This window comes from Protopterus annectens, chromosome 12.part0, assembly GCF_019279795.1.
Source record: "Protopterus annectens isolate FY-2018-M chromosome 12.part0, PAN1.0, whole genome shotgun sequence".
Classification (NCBI taxonomy): Eukaryota; Metazoa; Chordata; order Ceratodontiformes; family Protopteridae; genus Protopterus; species Protopterus annectens.
Genome location: NC_056746.1, coordinates 359065216 through 359084262, shown reverse-complemented (window position 1 = coordinate 359084262; position 19047 = coordinate 359065216). Strand labels below are relative to the sequence as shown.

At 41.2% G+C, this 19047-nt stretch overlaps 1 protein-coding gene across 1 annotated transcript; it reads left to right on the top strand.

The window, feature by feature from the left end:
• Positions 1–239: 239 nt before the first annotated feature.
• Positions 240–11121, top strand: LOC122817329 (hemoglobin subunit alpha-like). Its single transcript, XM_044090545.1, has 3 exons — positions 240–402; positions 10656–10863; positions 11095–11121. Exons 1-3 carry the CDS (start codon positions 311–313, stop codon positions 11104–11106), a joined length of 312 nt encoding a protein of 103 aa, XP_043946480.1. The 5' UTR covers positions 240–310; the 3' UTR covers positions 11107–11121.
• Positions 11122–19047: the final 7926 nt, after the last annotated feature.

Genomic DNA, 19047 nt, shown 5'->3' with positions numbered 1-19047 from the left:
GGGTACCTTATTACGAGGAACGTACCTCATCTGGGGTCATAAAAGTTCATGTTCCTCAAAGTTTATCATCCCAACGAATCAACCCTGTAAGCGGTATGTTTGGACAATCTCCATTCCTATAGTCGGGGTGACGACTTGCTTTGCCCATTTTCAAAGGGAGGTGCCGAAAGAAAGAACTGCAGCCAATCACTGCTGGGCTTGTGGGCGTGGGATAGTCTTTCAGGCTTGTATAAAAACAAAGTCTGACTCTTCCATCCTTCGTCTTCCTGTCAACTTCTGTGGTGCGAGTGCGAAAAATCAAGCAGCAAAGATGACTTTCACTCATGAAGATGAGGTCCACATCGGCGAGGCCTGCAAATTACTCACTCAAATTCCAAATGCAGGAGGAGAAGCCTTAGCAAGGTATGGGGTATGGTAAAAAAAAAAAAAAAAAAAAACTTTGTGTAATAATTTGTACCAGGCACTGCGCGTCAATCTTTTCCTGAAACTTCACCGTGTTTTATCTCGATTCTCTTGGTTTTGCTGCTTTGATTTACGTTTTGCAAGCAAATTTTCTGTTTAAATTCACACTGATGCTTGAAGTGACACTTTAGGTATTACGCTACTTAATAGCATTGGCTGTTTCACTCAAAGTATTTCTGTAAATGCCTGGAAATTTGTGTTAGTATTTATTTTTAACTGCTGTGATCATTTTTTTTATGAAAATAGCTATGTCGACAAACATCTGAAAGCATGTGCACGTATTTTGGCTTTTACTCTTGTGTCATGCAATGGTATTTTCGTGGAGTCCTTTTTTTACATATCATAGATTGGGTGCAAATGCTGCGGTAGCGTTGTCGCATCACAGTTAGACGTTACCCGTTCGATTCTCAGTTAGAGCGTCTTCTGTGTGGCGACATGCGTGAATGGTGTTCCTTCGGTGAAGGTTGTGTGTTAGGCCCGGCAAGCCAGCGCGTAAAAATCTACTGCCAATCATTAGCGGACCGGAGTTCCGCTGTGGCGACCCCTAATCGAGAAAAGCCGAAAGACACAAACAATAGTTTGGGTGCACAGCGCTAAACCCAGTTGTACTGCTTTTATTTATTTATTTATTTATTTATTTTATTTTACATTTGTTTACCGGGTTAGTCCAACTGGATACATATCCCTTTTCAGCAGAGACCCGGGGAGAAAAGCTCCACAGTACAAAAGGCTTTGAGTTACATTTCAGTGATTTCATAATAACATGTTTAGGTAATCAAAAGTTTAAACATATCAGTTACAAGAAAGTTCAAGGAGAAAAAAAACATCTACATAAATAAAACAAGATTTAGGTTTGCATTACATAGTAAAAATTTTGGATAACATAGTAAGAAGAGACATCAAGTTAAAAATTAGCTATAATTTAAGTAATTCATGTAGTATGTGGATTAGTGAAGACATGGGTTCCATGGACAATACTAAAGATTATTTTATAGGCTCCAAGAGATGGGTAAAGAAATATCGAGTACCATGCTCATAGGGATTAATAAATAGAGGGGTGATTATAGTGAATTAGAGATCGTATAATATAGTTTAGCAGGGCAGTAGTGGAATAAGAGAGAAAAGAGATGGCATCAGGAGATAACATGGAGGGTATTGGAATTTTTAGGATTAGTCTGGTTTGGTACAGGAACATAGCCAATGAGCTTTTAGGAAAGATTTGAGGTTACTTTTGAACTGGCTTAGGGAGGTGGTTAGTCTTAGGTCGCTAGGAAGGGAGTTCCATAGTTTTCCGATGGAATTAGCATAAAGAGCATCCCCACCTGAGTTATTAGATTTGATAGTTTGTACTAGTTCACTATTGGAGGATCGAAGGCAGCTGAGATTAGAATAGGGGGTGAAAAGTTTGTTCATTGAGGGGGTTTTGTGTGGTTCCTTGATTATTTTAAATGCTTCAGTAAGTTGGTTAAGTTTAAGAAGATTGGGGAGTTCTAACCAGGCGAGGTTTTTAGGTTTAGGCAGTGATGAGTATGGTACGGTTCACCTGTTACTTAATTTGGCAATATGATTATAAGTCATAGAGAGTTTGTTGAGCTCAGCTTTATTAAGGAAGGAGAATACTGGGGAGGCATACAGTAGGGTGGAGAGAAGATGTGTGCGTGCAATGGTTAGTTTGGTAGTAGGGGTTAGAAAGTTTTTAATTCTATACATAGATCCTAGTTTCTTGTTTACAGTTTTTATAGTTTGACTGATGTGCATATCAAATTTGAGCTTGTGATCAATAGTAACTCCCAGTAGTTTGGCATTAGTGACAGGCTCTATGATTGTACCATTAGTGGACTGAACATGGAAGGTCATATTATTAGTAAGTGGAGGGTGTTGTCCTAAGGAAGTGGCTGAGGTGGGGAAAATTAGTAGTTGCTTGTTTTTTGTTGGATTCAAGATCAGTTTCTTCTCTATGAACCATGTTTCAACTGCAGCAAAGCAGTTTTGGGTAATTACTTGGAGATTATGGAGGGAGTCGTCTGAACAGATCAGTGTGGAGTCATCTGCATATTGTATACAGGTTGCATTAGGGATTACTGAATAGAGATCGTTTATAAATACAGAAAAGAGAAGGGGACCAAGTATAGAGCCTTGGGGAACTCCTATGGTGTTTGGTAGTAATTGAGATAGCTTGCTTTGCCACTGGACAGCTTGTTGTCTACCTGAAAGGTAGGCATCAAACCAGCTTAGGGCTGAGTGGTCTAGGTGAAGGGTTTCCAGGGTGTGGAGCAGTGCTTGGTGATTAACCATGTCAAAAGCTTTTGACAGGTCCAGAAAGAGAGCAGAGGTAATTAGTTTATTATTACGGTTGCAGTTGACTGAGTCAACAAAGGAGAGGAGGGCAGTGGTTGTGCTGTGATGGGGGCGAAAGCCATGTTGAGTGTTAGACAAAAGATTATTTAGAGTAAGGTAGTGCAGGAGTTGCTTGTGAACACACCTTTCCATTATTTTTGCTATTGGGGACATTATTGCTATAGGTCTAAAATTTGATATTTCTGTGGAGGAGCCGCCCTTATGAAGTGGGATGATATATGATATTTTCCACATAGAGGGGATTTTAGACTCTGTAATGCTTCTATTTATCAGAATAGAGATAGGGTAGGCTATAACATCTGATGCTATTTGTAAGTATTCAGCTGGGAGTCGATCAGCCGATAAGCTAGATGGTTTAAGTTTCTTCAGTAGGGAGCTAATGTAGGAGGCGGATATTGGATGAAGGTTAAAGGTATGTGGAGATTTACCAATCGTATTGGTTGTGAGGGGGGTAGGATTAGTTATAGAAGGTGTGGAGGAAGGTAACTTGCCAGCTAGGGACTGGATGGTCTCAGTAAAAAATGAGTTAAACATATTAGCTATTTCTTCTGGATCTTTACCAGTAAGTTTAGTGGGGGTAGGAGTAGAGGGTTTCCCAGAGTGAAGAAGGTTGTTAAAACCTGCCCAAAACTTTTTTGGGTTATTCTGATGTTTGTCCTGGAGGTGACAGTAATAGTTTTTTTTATCTTGGGTGATATCTGACTTTGTAGAATTTCTTAGCTGCTGAAATTTAATACGATCTAAGGGCGCTTTCGTGGATCGCCACTTTTCCCATGCTTGGTCTCTAAGCTTAATTTTTGATTTAGTTTCCTTGGTTAGCCATGGTGCTATGCGAATCTTTGATCTTATAAGGCGGTTTGGTGCATGGGAGTCCAGTATTTTTAGAAATGTGTCGCTTTTCTCTGTTTATTCTGTAATACGGGTTATAAATTAGACTACAGAGCTTATAGCCCCCTGGCTTTTATGTCGCTTGATTTTTATATCACTTCGGGGATGTATTTTTCTTCCCTTGCACGAATCAATATTATTTTTAGCTAAGTTTATGACTTTAGTTTTCTAATTGTAAGAATACTAAATGAATGCGTTGTTCAACTTATCTGCTACGGTTTCCCTATTACGGATTATTTATTGCAGTACTGGTGTTAACTCATGATCGATGGTATAAACTACAAATTTGTGGACAAATTAATTCATAGTTAATATACAGGGAAGCAAGAATGGTTTACCTCATTTAGTTGTAGAAACATTCAGAAAAACACATTTTAAAAAGATTTTTGTTCCGATTTAGATGGCTTTCTAGAATACATTTCTGTTAAATTCAGAATGATTTTTGCAAATAACATCGACTTTACACCTTTCTCATTTAACTCAGAAACATAAACCTTAATTGCATGTCCATTTCCTTAAATTAATGCTTAAATTAAGGAAACACAACCGCTGGTAATTCCATATTGTATACATAGATTATTTTTCCACAAAAAATATAATGCTTGATATTTAAAGTTAGTAATGCTTAAAAAATGGATGATTTTAGTTTAATGTGGCAACACAGAAGTATAATGCTTGCATACAGATGATACTGTATTAAAATAACAGGCAAAGGAAAAGGAAATAAAAAGCCAAAGAATATTTTCCAGTATTTATAGGAGTGGTTGACAACAAATTGGTCAGAAATTAACCTGAGTAATAGTTGACATCAGGTGGCAGTGTATGCAGACACATTCACATCAGTATTAGCACTTTTATTTATTTAACAGCTATATCACTTTTAAGAAGCACTAAAACTACAAAAATGGTATTTAAAAATGAGAATAAGAAGTACTTGTTTTCAGCTGAACAGATCATTAACTTGGGTTCTAAGCACATTAACATGGTGGGTATTTTAAGTCACACAATTCTAATATTTGGCTGTAATATCTAGCTCTACTTAGTGACCGCACAGCTCCTCGTGGTGTCCTGCAGAGTTCTACAAGCAGCAGAGAGTGAAAGAGTGACTTTCCTTGATTAAGTATTTTTTTCTGGCTTTCGTTTTAATTACTGCATATCGACTGCATTTCGCCTAAAATACAGCTCTGCATATTGTTTTTACTGTACCTGTGTAGATTCTACACTGTTAGCACTTTAAAAAGTTATTTTTGTTTAATTTAATTGTTAGGCTAACACATTCGTGCGCTAGCCATTTTATAGCATTTACTGTTTGCTACTGTATCTTTTTCTTCTGTCTCTGTAAAAAAAAAAAAAAAAAAAATATATCCTTGTTTTCCCGCTTTTCTGAACTAGAATAGTCCAGTCTTCAGATTTTGCTGATCTCTGGGCTTTGTCTTAGTTCCTGTGCTATCCATATCCTTATTTGGATAAGAGGAAGCTTCTTTGTTCACCAGTGGGAGTGGGGAGCACTGAGCAACCTATTTGTCCCTAGAGGAGTGGTTCCAGCCCAGCAACTTGTAGTTTATTGGCCATTTTGGGTCAATTCCTGGCTCTTTTCAACCCCCTGCTATAAAGCCTGTTTTTGCGCGCTTTTTCACTTGTAAAAGACTCAGCACAGCTCCTTGTGGTGTCCTGCAGAGTTCTACAAGCAGCAGAGAGTGAAAGAGTGACTTTCCTTGATTATTAAGTATTTTTTCTGGCTTTCGCTTTAATTACTGCATATCGACTGCATTTCGCCTAAAATACAGCTCTGCATATTGTTTTTACTGTACCTGTGTAGATTCTAAACTGTTAGCACTTTAAAAAGTTATTTTTGTTTAATTTAATTGTTAGGCTAACACACTCAAGTGCGCTAGCCGTTTTATAGCATTTACTGTTTGCTACTGTATCTTTTTCTTCTGTCTCTGTAAAAAAAAGAAAAAAAACAAAAAAAATATCCTTGTTTTCCCACTTCTGAACTAGAATAGTCCAGTCTTCAGATTTTGCTGATCTCTGGGCTTTGGCTTAGTTCCTGTGCTATCCATATCCTTATTTGGATAAGAGGAAGCTTCTTTGTTCACCAGTGGGAGTGGGGAGCACTGAGCAACCTATTTGTCCCTAGAGGAGTGGTTCCAGCCCAGCAACTTGTAGTTTATTGTCCATTTTGGGTCAATTCCTGGCTCTTTTCAACCCCCTGCTATAAAGCCAGTTTTTGCGCGCTCTAGCGCGCTTTTGTGCGAATTAGCGCGAAGTTGCTCATAGGGCAGCATCGGGCAGCGCCGGTTAATCAAGTTTAAACTATTTCTGGCTCCGTAAAGTCTGCTCTTCAATTTTTCCCTTAGAACTGCTCTACTTGCAATCTAAACAGCCTATACTCTATCTGAAAAACTCAGCACTTGCTCCTAAAGCATTTTTTATACAGGTAAAGCACTCTTAAAAACAAAAGAAAGTACTTCATTCACCTAAACTCCCTTGAGTACTCATTTCCCTATAGGTCCTTTCTGACTCAGTTACACAGCAATCTTTTTCACTATTCTAGCATGTCGAAGGGTCAGTTGCTGACGTCCTCTCCTGTTCAGCTGGTGAATCTTGGAATCTTGAGGCAATGTTACAATTGCCTCATGTACACAGACAACCCTCTCCTCCTCCTCCCAACAAATACAAATATATGCGAGAGATGCAACTATATAGCCAAACTGGAGGCTGAGCTCTCTCAACTCAGCACTGGCAAGACCAGTCAGGAGGAGAAGGTAACCACGCACACCACAAACCCAGTCTCACATAGAACTATCACAACTGCAAACCAAACACATAAACACACAAAAACATACTCGGAGGCACTGATTAAAAATCTACCAAAACAACAGAGGCCTCCAAAGCAGACACCCAAGCAACCGCCACCTCAAGACATAGCACATGCAACACATAGTTCACAAAGTCAGTGTGCTAAACAGTCTCAGCTCTTAAGGCCAAACAACATGCCAGACACACTTGTAATAGGTGACTCCATAGTCAGACACACTGACATCCCGCTCACCAGACTGAACAAGGAAAAGGTCACAGTAAGCTGCCTGTCGGGAGCTAGAATCCGCCACATAACACAAGCACTCAGGTCACTCCACAGCAAGTACAAATATGACTCAGTCATTGTACATGCCGGTGTGAACGACCTGAGGCGTACCTCCCTGGACTACATGAAAAGAGACATAGAGGAGCTCTCTGATTATGTAGCCCAGGCCAGTATGACCCTGACCCTGAGCAGCATCTTACCCTCACCAAGAATAATGCCACAGTACAAAGACAAAATGATCAGTTTTAACAATTGGCTTAATTACTGGTGTCATTCTAAGGGGATCCAATGTCTGTCTGCTTGGGATGACATGCTCGACAAGCCACGCTGCTTCGCAAGGGATAGCTTGCACCTGTCATCCCTGGGCTTCCGGATATTGGCCAAGGCTCTTGCCACCCCCATAGTGCCTTTTTTAGGCAAGGCTCAAATGACAACCCTACCTCCCTAGAAAACACAAGTGGAAAAAAACTAAGGGTAATGCTGCTCAATGCCAGAAGTCTAAACCTTAAGATGCACGCTCTCGAAGCCCTCCTCAGTATGGAGAACATCGATGTCTGTGCAGTGACTGAAACCTGGTTCAAGGCTCCTGAGAGCACCCCAGCACTATCAGGTTTTACCTCATATCATGCTTTCCAGCCCCAAAACTTGGACGGAACCACAAAAGGAGGGGGAGTATCCATATTCATCAAAGATACCCACACCTTCAGGTTAGTGGCAACGCACGAAGCATCAGAGACCATCCAGGTGCAACTAACCATAGGCAAAACTGCCTTACAGTTTGTAGCATGCTACAGACCACCCTCTCAAACTCAGGAACCCCACACAGCCTTCCTGAAGACACTGGAGAGTATGAATGTCTCTCCAAATACCATCATATTGGGAGACTTCAGCTACCCAAACATAGACTGGGAACATTACTCAAGCCCCAACACCCTAGACCAAAGGTTCCTAGAATTCATAAACTCAAATGCGATGGAACAACTAGTCACCATTCCCACAAGAGGAGACAATATACTTGACATGATCATCACAAACATGGGGACAAAATGCTCCACACCGGAAGTATATCCCTCATTGGTAAGATCAGACCATAAATTAATCTCACTGGAAATCCACATCCCGCCCCACCCCTGCACAAAAGACCACAGTGAAGAACTTCTCAAAAGCCAACTTCACACTTCTTAAGACTGAAGTGGTATCCTTCAAGGCCCCTGGGCCAGAGGAAACCACAACCCACACTGCTGAATCCTTTACAAATGCCTTCTATGGGCACCTTCAAGAATGCATGGATCATGCAATCCCAAATAAAACCAAGACCCATTCCCCCAAAGGCAGGCAACCGGTCTGGTGGACCCCAACCATAAACAAACTTTACAACAGGAGGAGGAAGCTACTACATGACAGAGCAAAATCCCTAAAAGGGAAGGCAACTCTGATCAGTACTAGCAAAAAACTACGATCACTCATAAAATCATCCAAGGCCAACTTTGAGAGAAAAATCACAAAAGATACAAAAGACAATCACAAGGCCTTCTTTAGCTATGTTAGAAACCTGGGTGGAAACTCCCAGATATGCTCAGAGTTAGTCCAAAATGACACAAAATACACTGAACCCACTGACATTGCCAACATTCTGGCAGACAGGTTCAGTGCAAAGTTCTCCTCCCCCTCCCCCCTAAAAGGAGAAATAACTATCCCAGCAGAGTGTAGCCTCTCTAACATCTCAGATGCCCAGGTGAGAGCCACCCTCTCTAAAGCTAAAAACACAGCATCAATGGGACTGGACGGTGTCCCAGGCTGTGTGCTACATGAACTCCAAGAGGAACTAAACCCACACATAAGGCTGCTGTTTAATCTTAGCCTTACTACAGGATACGTACCCAAAGAGTGGCGTACGGCAACAGTGTTCCCACTTCACAAAGGCGGTGCTTCTACGGACCCTGGAAATTACCGCCCCATAAGCTTGACGAGCCTGGTCTGCAAAGCTATGGAGAGGATCATTATGGAACTCATAAACAAAGACATTGGGGACCTACAGACATTGGATCCTACCCAATTTGGCTTTGTCAAGGGCAGATCCTGCCTTTTGAACTTGGTCGACTTTTGAAACAGTCACTAAGGCCATTGATGAGGGTAAGGCAGTTCACACAGCCTACCTTGACCTTGCAAAAGCCTTTGACACAATACCCCACTCGGGCATCATAGACAAACTCACCAGCTTAAATGTAAACCCATATGTCACAAGATGGGTTGCAAACTGGCTCAAGGACAGAACCCACAGGGTCAGAGTTACTGGAGTTATGTCAGACTCTAAGCCGGTCACAAGCAGTGTCCCACAGGGCTCAGTCCTGGGACCCCTCTTGTTCGGCATTTATTTTTCCGAGGTACAGGCAAACTTAGGAGGATTGTGGCTGACAAAGTTCGCAGATGACTGCAAACTGGGCACCATAATTGATACCCCAGCGGACACAAACATCCTTCAGAGAGGCCTCATAGAAACAGATAATTGGTGCCAAAATCATGGTCTAAAGCTGAACGCCAAAAAATGTATAGTCATAGCCTTTGGGAAAAACAAGGTACCCACAAATTACCACATAGGTGGTAATCCATTAAGTACAGAAGAGGTAATCAGGGACCTAGGGACCCAGGTTGACAGTAACCTCTCATTTGACACTCACATTGCCAAAGTGGTTAGGAAGACCTTCTATATTGCCCACCTTATCATGAAGGGTTTCACATCTAGATCAAGAGAGGTCATTGTGCCCCAGTACTCTTCTCTTATCAGGCCAATGATTGAGTACAATGCCCCATTTGGGATGTATCTTACCCGACACCTGCAGCAGTTGGAAAGACCCCAAAACTTCCTCACCAAGAGAATAAAGGGTCTTAAACATATGTCATATGCTGCCCGACTGAAAACTCCAGCTCTATTCAGTCTCATACTGCCTACTCAGAGGTGATCTGTGCCTGACGTACAAGGCCATGTCCAATCCGGAATTAATGGACATGCTCCACCTCAGAAAATCCAAATCCATCAGAGCCACGAGAGCAAGAGACTTAAACCTCAACACAGAAATAAATAGGACGTGCTGGAGGGACAATTCATAACCCAGAGGCTCCCTGCACTCTGGAACAGAATCCTAGTCTATGTTAGGCAGAGCCCCTCACTAACTCTGTTCAAGAGAAATCTTGACGAGTGGATGGGAGATTGTAGGTTTACCCCGGGGGTCATCTCTGTGTCACTACTAGACAGAGGCACAGTAAACTAAACCCTAAATGGGCATAGTATTCTCATCCTAAGGGGTGGTGAAAGCCACACACACTCTGGCTAGGCTTATAAATGCCCTAGGGCAGATAGCCTAGTATAAACCTATGAACCTAAAAGACTGCCTAGAGTAAAATAATAGTAATTGATTTCTAGATGTTGATTACAACTTTTTCATGTCGGGCTATCCATAAAATATTTAGTATGCTGTGTTGATATTAATTTGCCAGTGGTACATCCATTTGCTAGTAACAGTTTCAGCTACATGTGTGCCTACCTCTTGGAAATATCTGCAGTACTCTAGTCTGTTCATTTTCAGAGATGGCGTTACATTTTATCCCCATTAAATTGAAACAACACCCCTCTTGTCAAAGATGGCTTTTATAAGTGTACCTTAAGTGATGGACAGTTGCAGGTAAGGAAATGTTGCCAACTGCCGTATTGCCAGATATAACTCAAAAGTGTTTTTTTTTCACTCAGTTAACAAAATACTTTGACTATGTCAACCACTACAGCAAATTAATATGAAGACAAGGTTTTGCAGCAGAATGAACTCAATCAAATGCTTTTCCTTGTTGTCATTACCTAATTTAGAATGTTTGCAGCCTTCCCTGGTACAAAGTCCTACTTCCAGAAATTTGGTGATTACAAAGCAAGTAGTGACAAAGTGATTCAACATGGTAAGAAGGTGGTTGATGCCCTTGCAAAAGGCGTGAAACATCTCAATGACACGGAAAGTCACTTGCATCCTTTAAGTGAAAAGCATGCCACGGAACTCATGGTGGACCCTGTCAACTTTGAAGTAAGTTTATATTTCAGTAATTATGGCTTTGACATTACTCTTGCATTATCTACCACTGAAATGGTTGATGTTAACTGTTAGGTTGCATTAATAATGCTGAAGGTGGTTAGTAATGGACAGATGTACTTTGCCATTAGTACATATCTAAAGTCTTAATAAAAAATAATAGCATTAAGCCGTACATTGCAAATGAATGATAATGGATATATTTATTTTGTATCTTTGCATAAGCATCTAGTCTGAAGATTCCTCACTAGGATAATTGCTGCTGTGCTGGCTGGCTTCCTAGAGGTATTCTTGTAAGTTTTTTTATCCTAATCTCACCCAGATTTAATATTATATATCCTGTTATGCCCATTTGTATCCATAGTCCTAAATGAGCTTGGAAGTAGGAATTATTCATTTTTATGAAATGCACAGAATGCTGGATAGTAACACTTATTTGCTGGAAACCTGCTCTAGTGAAGTATATTACGTATCCATTAGTAGATAATTGTAGATCTCTACCACTCTTTCTACAAATAAAGAAACCACTACTTCCTGCTACTCTGTCTTCAGTTTTACATTTTCTGCTGTTGACTGTTGCAAAATATCACCATCTAACTAATAGAACTATCTGACAGAGTCCATTATGTATATACGTAAAGTGCAAGAAAAATGTAATGTATTTAAGAAAAAAAATGTGTTTAATGTACAAAATAACGTATGTACACAATCACCATTTCCCGTTTCCTGTTTTGTACATGAGGTCAATATGCTGTCAACTGCCAGAACCTCTTGATTCAATGTCACTCTCCTACCTTTTGACAGTATGCTTGTAGCTAAAAATATATTGGCATTGTTGCTGTAACACAATAGGATTAGCAATAATGATGTGGAAGATGCTGATGATGATGATGATGATTTATTTTAATGGTTGAAGCCTAAGATTTCATAGAACATTTTCATTTATTTATGATATAACGAACCCTAGTAATCTTAAAATGAGTCAAGTAATTAAAGTATTTAATGTGAGCTGTTGCATGACTTGTATTGTTTATAGTGACAGAATTTCATACTATCATTGCTTCTTCAAACTACACTCGTTTAAACATGTTCTGAACACACTGCACAATCCAATATAGCATTTCTTCAGAATGGTAAAGGGGCTGTGTTTCTCTGAAAGGGACTTATTTCTAGTTCAGGTAGGGCTGCAAAAATCTGAAATGTGAAACATAAAATAAAGAAACCATTGACAGAGCACACTTAGACACCACACCTAGTGATTCCAGAGGAAAATAGCAACTGGGGAATTCATCTTTTCCAAGTTATGCACCTCACATTGGTTCTTTGTTCAATTTGTACTTGATAAATATAAGTTTTTTTTCTTCTGTTGGCAAGGCTTTTTTATCTAGCCACAACTTTTTCTGTGTAGTAATTATGCATGCCCTTTTTTAGATTCCTGTGGCTGAGCATCTGAACGCCATAGTTTTAAAAATGCATATTTTTTTCTCAAACATCTTTATTGAATTCTCACTTGTGATATAGGCAAATTTATATTCATATAAAGTAAAACTATAATTAACAAACATTATACTTCACATATTGTTATATAATTAACATACTTCACATGTATTGCCATATATCATATATAACCTAAACAACATTACTTAAATTATTCAATTCCTGTTCTTAAGCAAGAAAGATCATTACTAAACAGTTACACACTACATAGGCAATCATACATTTATATACACCACACTGACACAACCCTAGCTGCAAGCATTTTACACCACAAACTATACTGTCACACTCCCAGTTGCAAACATTATACATCACTTATAATCTACCCAATTTTTTCAGTCCAACATTTTCTGATAACAAATCATTTCTATATGGAGAAGCACAATCTTGCCTATTAAAAAAAAGTTGTACTTAGATTAATAAAAGTGTACATCTTTTAATGTTAAGTATAACAGTTTTTCTTACATGAAATTGCATTTTAACTGTTTTTAACTAATTTGCAAAATATTGCAGTTATCTGGAAATGTATTACATATACAGTCTTTTTCTCTCCCCTTTATCTTTTGCTTAGCAGAGAGATTTACCACAAGAGTAAGTTATACTGTTTTTTTTTTCTTTCATTTTTAGCACTTTACTCAGGCTATCCATGTTACTATTGCTGCCCATCATGGAGAAAAATACACAGCTGAGCAGCATCTTGTTTTGGACAAGTACATGGCGGCAGTTGCTCGCACCCTTATACGCCTCTACCGTTAAATACGTCTACTGATTACAGACATGTATCCAAAAAGCCAGCTTGTATTTCTTGCAAGATTTTTTCATCAGCTGTATAACAATGTGTGGAAAGATGCAAACATTTTGTTAAGACCATCTTACTACGTGGATATATTGTCTGCAATAAAAAAAGTTTATTGGAATAGATCTTTGTCCTGCCTTTTTATCTTATAAATGTAATGTGGCTCAAACATCAAGTATTCAGGTGAAATGAAGGTTAGTTAATGCAAATATTTCTTTCAAGAATTGTAACTGTAGTCTTAAAATAAGACATGGGGCCGGATTCACAAAGGCTTCTACGGAGTCTTAGAGTAAGGCCAATGTGTCTGCCGAGCAATCCAGGAACAGCCGGCAGGGGTGTGCATGAGAGCTCCAAGACTACCCTTGCACAGACAGTGTAATGTTATGCAAATTACCTCATTTGCTGCTGAAAGCTATGCAAATTAGGTAAATTTGCGATCCAGGAAACACTAACTTGTCTGAGTAAGAGTAGTGTTATTTGCAAAAATGTACTCTGTTGGTAACTGAGTGCTGTTCTGCAAATAGCAAAAACAGAGCTATGATAGCTCCAAATAAAGGATGCATCCAGTTGAGGAAGCATGCCAATGGCCAAATATAAGGCTACTGGCATTTTTATCTATTGCAAAATCAATTTTTTCTCCGATGTTTAAGCGCAGTGCTGCGCAAACATGTGGCACTCTAGAAAAAATATAAGCCAAAAAATAGGCATTTTTATTAAAAATATTAATCTGACATGCAGGTGAATGGCAGACTGAAGACAACATGGCTACTGAGTAGTGGTTGCTATGGGGGGAAGCTCAGTCTGAGAGATGTAACTAAGCTTTACTAGGCAATCCTATACAAATGAGGATAAGGATAGTGAATCCCAATTTTGCCTGCCATGAGAACCATGTCCCTAGAGTGTAAGAGTAGGATTAGGGGAGTAACAGAGTAGAAAACAGGTGACATCATGAGGGGGTATGTATCAAAGACTGTAAGCTTATTGGAGCAGAGTGGCATGTTTGCTGTAAGTGACTCAGGACTGGAAGAGGCGTGTCTACAGTTGTCTTAACTGAAACTCTGAAACTCAAACCGAAGGTGTACGCCGTGGATCTCACCAAAGATGCTTGCACTGTGTGTGTGTGTGTGTGTGTGTGTGTGTGTGTGTGTGTGTGTGTGTGTGCGCACCTGTAAACCCATCTAAGCCTGTGTGCCCCCGTGTAAGCCTGTGTAAGGCTGTCTACCTGCCTAAGCCTGTGTGTGCATGTTTGTGCTTGTTTGTGCGTTGCTGCCCACTGTGAAAACAGAAAGGGAAAAGGAAGGAAAAGAAGTTGTAGGAAGTTAAAGCAAGAACTAGCAGACCTGTCGGGTGAAATCAATCAGACTCCGCCAATTACACAGGCAGTACACTAGCCAAGCACACATTCCCCTTGTTTTTCTCAAACACTGCAGTCTACAAAGAAGTGAAAACTTAAAGCTCAACTGAGACAAGTGTTAGGGGCTGCCATTGCTATTATAAGGCAACATGTGCAAGATGCTGAGGGTGGTGCCATTGTGAATGCTTCTGAGCAACCCACAGTGAGGAGACTGAAGAGTGTACAGACCCAGGGTAACCTACCAGGGGGCTACATAAGCTGGAGATAGTGGAGCACTATAGAGTGAACAGAGACCTCCTGCAGCAAATTGTTGACCTGTGCAGGCCACAACTCACACAGAACTAACAGAGAGGAACCCATCCCAGTGGAAACCAAAGTATATGTTTGCCTAAGAATACTAACAACAGGTACCTTCCAGAGACCAACTGGTAATATGATGGGGCCCCCACAGGCATCAGCATCCAGGGTACCCCTCATCCTATGTACACAGTCAAGTGTACCCTTGGGTAGAAATGTACAAAGAATAGCTGACCCCCTTGTATGTAGAAATGTCAAGTATATGCAAAGTGTCTCATGGAGGCCCTGCAGGCACAGCATGATCCCTGTTGATCTATGACACAAAGGTGAAGCTTGCTGTAAAAATACAACTTGATTTTCCATACACAATGTCTATACTGGGGCGTGCTCACACACTCCAAATGAAGTGGATTTCATTCAGCATCACACTGAAAGGTCATACTGGGCATGCTCACACACTTGTGCCAAATACAGAGGTGATAATAAGGGATCTATGGACAAATGTGGATAGACATCTCTACTTTCAGAAACACATTCACAAAGTTATCACAAAATCATGCTATGTGTTCACACAAACTGCCAAGGTCTGTGCATGTAGGTCAAAGGAGGTTTCCACTACTAATCAGTCATCAGACCCGAGTACCACAACACACTTGCAATGAATCTGACTAGGCACATTCAGCAGCCAGAAAGACCACTGAGGTACCCTAACAAGAGGATTACTGGCCTCCAAGGCAACAAGACTGGATGTAACCCAATCTGTACTCTGTTGCATACTGTCTACTCAGGAGATCTGTTCCCAATAGATGGGTCCATGCCATGGCTACATTCAGATCTGTTTTGAGTTACAGCTCAATGGCACTAAATATACAGACCCAACTGATATTGCCAACATCCTGGCAGATAGGATCAGTGTTAACTGTACTCCCCTCTAACCCATGAAAGAGCACATCTCTAATGGAAAACTGTAAAGTTGCTGTCATCACGGCTGCACAGGCAAACACTCTCCAAAGCCAGTAACACAGCAGCCATGGGACCAGATAACTTCACAGGCTGTGTTCCACACAAACCGCAGAGCGAACAGGCACCACACTGACGTACCATGCGCAGTCATAGCCTCACCTCATGCTCTGTGCCTGTTGAATGGTGCACAGTGACGGTTATACCACTACGCAAGGGTGGAGACACCACGGACCCCAGGAACTAGTGCCCTATTAGCCTGACAAGCCCACTCTTCAAGGCCATGGAATGTATCATACAACATATAAAAAATTACATTTAATCCCTGGACCACAACCATGTTGGGTTTGTAAAATGCAGATCATGTCTCCTAAACCTGATAGATGACATTGAAGCAGTCAACAGAAACATTGACAAGGGTAAGGTAGTTCACACAGCCTATGTTGATCCTGCCATGGCTTACAACACCACCCCACAGTCTTGCTATGCCACAAGATGGGTTGCCAACAGGCTTACTGACAGAACACACACTGTGAAAGTAGCAGACTCTGTATGACTTTGGACCAGTGATGAATGCAGTACCACAAGATCCAGTCCTGTGTCTTGTCCTGTTAACTTCCCTGAAGTAAATTTTAACATGGAAGGTCTGTGGCTACTGAAGTTTCCAGAGGACTGCAAACTAGGAGCCATAATTGTAAACACTAAAGATGTGGACATCCTACAAAAGGGCCTCACTGAGACAGATGGCTGTTGTCAAAGCCATGGGCTCTAGCTCAATGCCAAAAGGTGCATTGTCATCCCCCTTTGTTAAAGACTCTAGCCAAGAACTACAATATAGGTGGTAGTATACTTAACACTGAAAGTGTGACAAGAAACCTTGGGTCACAGGTGGACACTGGACACAACTGTGATAATCACATCCCCACAGTAGTCAGGAAACCCCAAAAGTGTTTGTGCTTGTTTGTGCGTTGCTGCCCACTATGAAAACAGAAAGGGAAAGGGAAAAGGAAGGAAAAGAAGGTGTAGGAAGTTAAGCAAGAACTAGCAGACCTGTCGGGTGAAATCAATCAGAATCCGCCAATTACACAGGCAGTACACTAGCCCAGCGCACATTCCCCATGTTTTTCTCAAACACTGCAGTCTACAAAGAAGTGAAAACTTAAAGCTCAACTGAGACAAATGTTAGGGGCTGCCATTGCTATTATAAGGCAACATGTGCAAGATGCTGAGGGTGGTGCCATTGTGAATGCTGCTGAGCAACCCACAGTGAGGAGACTGAAGAGTGTACAGACCCAGGGTAACCTACCAGGGGGCTACATGAGCTGGAGATAGTGGAGCACTATAGAGTAAACAGAGACCTCCTGCAGCAAATTGTTGACCTGTGCAGGCCACACCTCACACAGAACTAACAGAGGGGAACCCATCCCAGTGGAAACCAAAGTATATGTTGGCCTAAGAATACTAGCAACAGGTACCTTCCAGAGACCAACTGGTAATATGATGGGGCTATCACAGGCATCAGCATCCAGGGAACCCCTCATCCTATGTACACACAGTCAAGTGTGCCCCTGGGTAGAAATGTACAAAGAATAGCTGTCCCCCTTGTATGTAGAAATGTTAAGTATATCCAAAGTGTCTCATGGAAGCCCTGCAGGCACAGCATGATCCCTGTTGATCTATGACACAAAGGTGAAGCTTGCTGTAAAAATACAACTTGGTTTTCCATACACAATGTCTATACTGGGCGTGCTCACACACTCCAAATGAAGTGGATTTCATTCAGCATCACACTGAAAGGTCATACTGGGCATGCTCACACACTTGTGCCAAATACAGAGGTGATAATAAGGGATCTATGGACAAATGTGGATAGACATCTCTACTTCCAGAAACACATTCACAAAGTTGTCACAAAATCATGCTATGTGTTCACACAAACTGCCAAGGTCTGTGCATGTAGGTCAAAGAAGGTTTCCACTACTAATCAGTCATCAGACCCGAGTACCACAACACACTTGCAATGAATCTGACTAGGCACATTCAGCAGCCAGAAAGACCACTGAGGTACCCTAACAAGAGGATTACTGGCATCCAAGGCAACAAGACTGGATGTAACCTAATCTGTACTCTGTTGCATACTGTCTACTCAGGAGATCTGTTCCCAATAAATGGGTCCATGCCACGGCTACATTCAGATCTGTTCTGAGTTACAGCTCAATGGCACTAAATATACAGACCCAACTGGTATTGCCAACATCCTGGCAGATAGGATCAGTGTTAACTGTACTCCCCTCTAACCCATGAAAGAGCACATCTCTAATGGAAAACTGTAAAGTTGCTGTCATCACGGCTGCACAGGCAAACACTCTCCAAAGCCAGTAACACAGCAGCCATGGGACCAGATAACTTCACAGGCTGTGTTCCACACAAACCACAGAGCGAACAGGCACCACACTGACGTACCATGTGCAGTCATAGCCTCACCTCATGCTTTGTGCCTGTTGAATGGTGCACAATGACGGTTATACCACTACGCAAGGGTGGAGACACCACGGACCCCAGGAACTAGTGCCCCATTAGCCTGACAAGCCCACTCTTCAAGGCCATGGAATGTATCATACAACATATAAAAAATTACATTTAATCCTTGGACCACAACCATGTTGGGTTTGTAAAATGCAGATCATGTCTCCTAAACCTGATAGATGACATTGAAGCAGTCAACAGAACCATTGACAAGGGTAAGGTAGTTCACACAGCCTATGTTGATCCTGCCATGGCTTACAACACCACCCCACAGTCTTGCTATGCCACAAGATGGGTTGCCAACAGGCTTACTGACAGAACACACACTGTGAAAGTAGCAGACTCTGTATGACTTTGGACCAGTGATGAATGCAGTACCACAAGATCCAGTCCTGTGTCTTGTCCTGTTAACTTCCCTGAAGTAAATTTTAACATGGAAGGTCTGTGGCTACTGAAGTTTCCAGAGGACTGCAAACTAGGAGCCATAATTGTAAATACTAAAGATGTGGACATCCTACAAAAGGGCCTCACTGAGACAGATGGCTGTTGTCAAAGCCATGGGCTCTAGCTCAATGCCAAAAGGTGCATTGTCATCTCCCTTTGTTAAAGACTCTAGCCAAGAACTACAATATAGGTGGTAGTATACTTAACACTGAAAGTGTGACAAGAGACCTTGGGTCACAGGTGGACACTGGACACAACTGTGATAATCACATCCCCAAAGTAGTCAGGAAACCCTGCTGTGGCA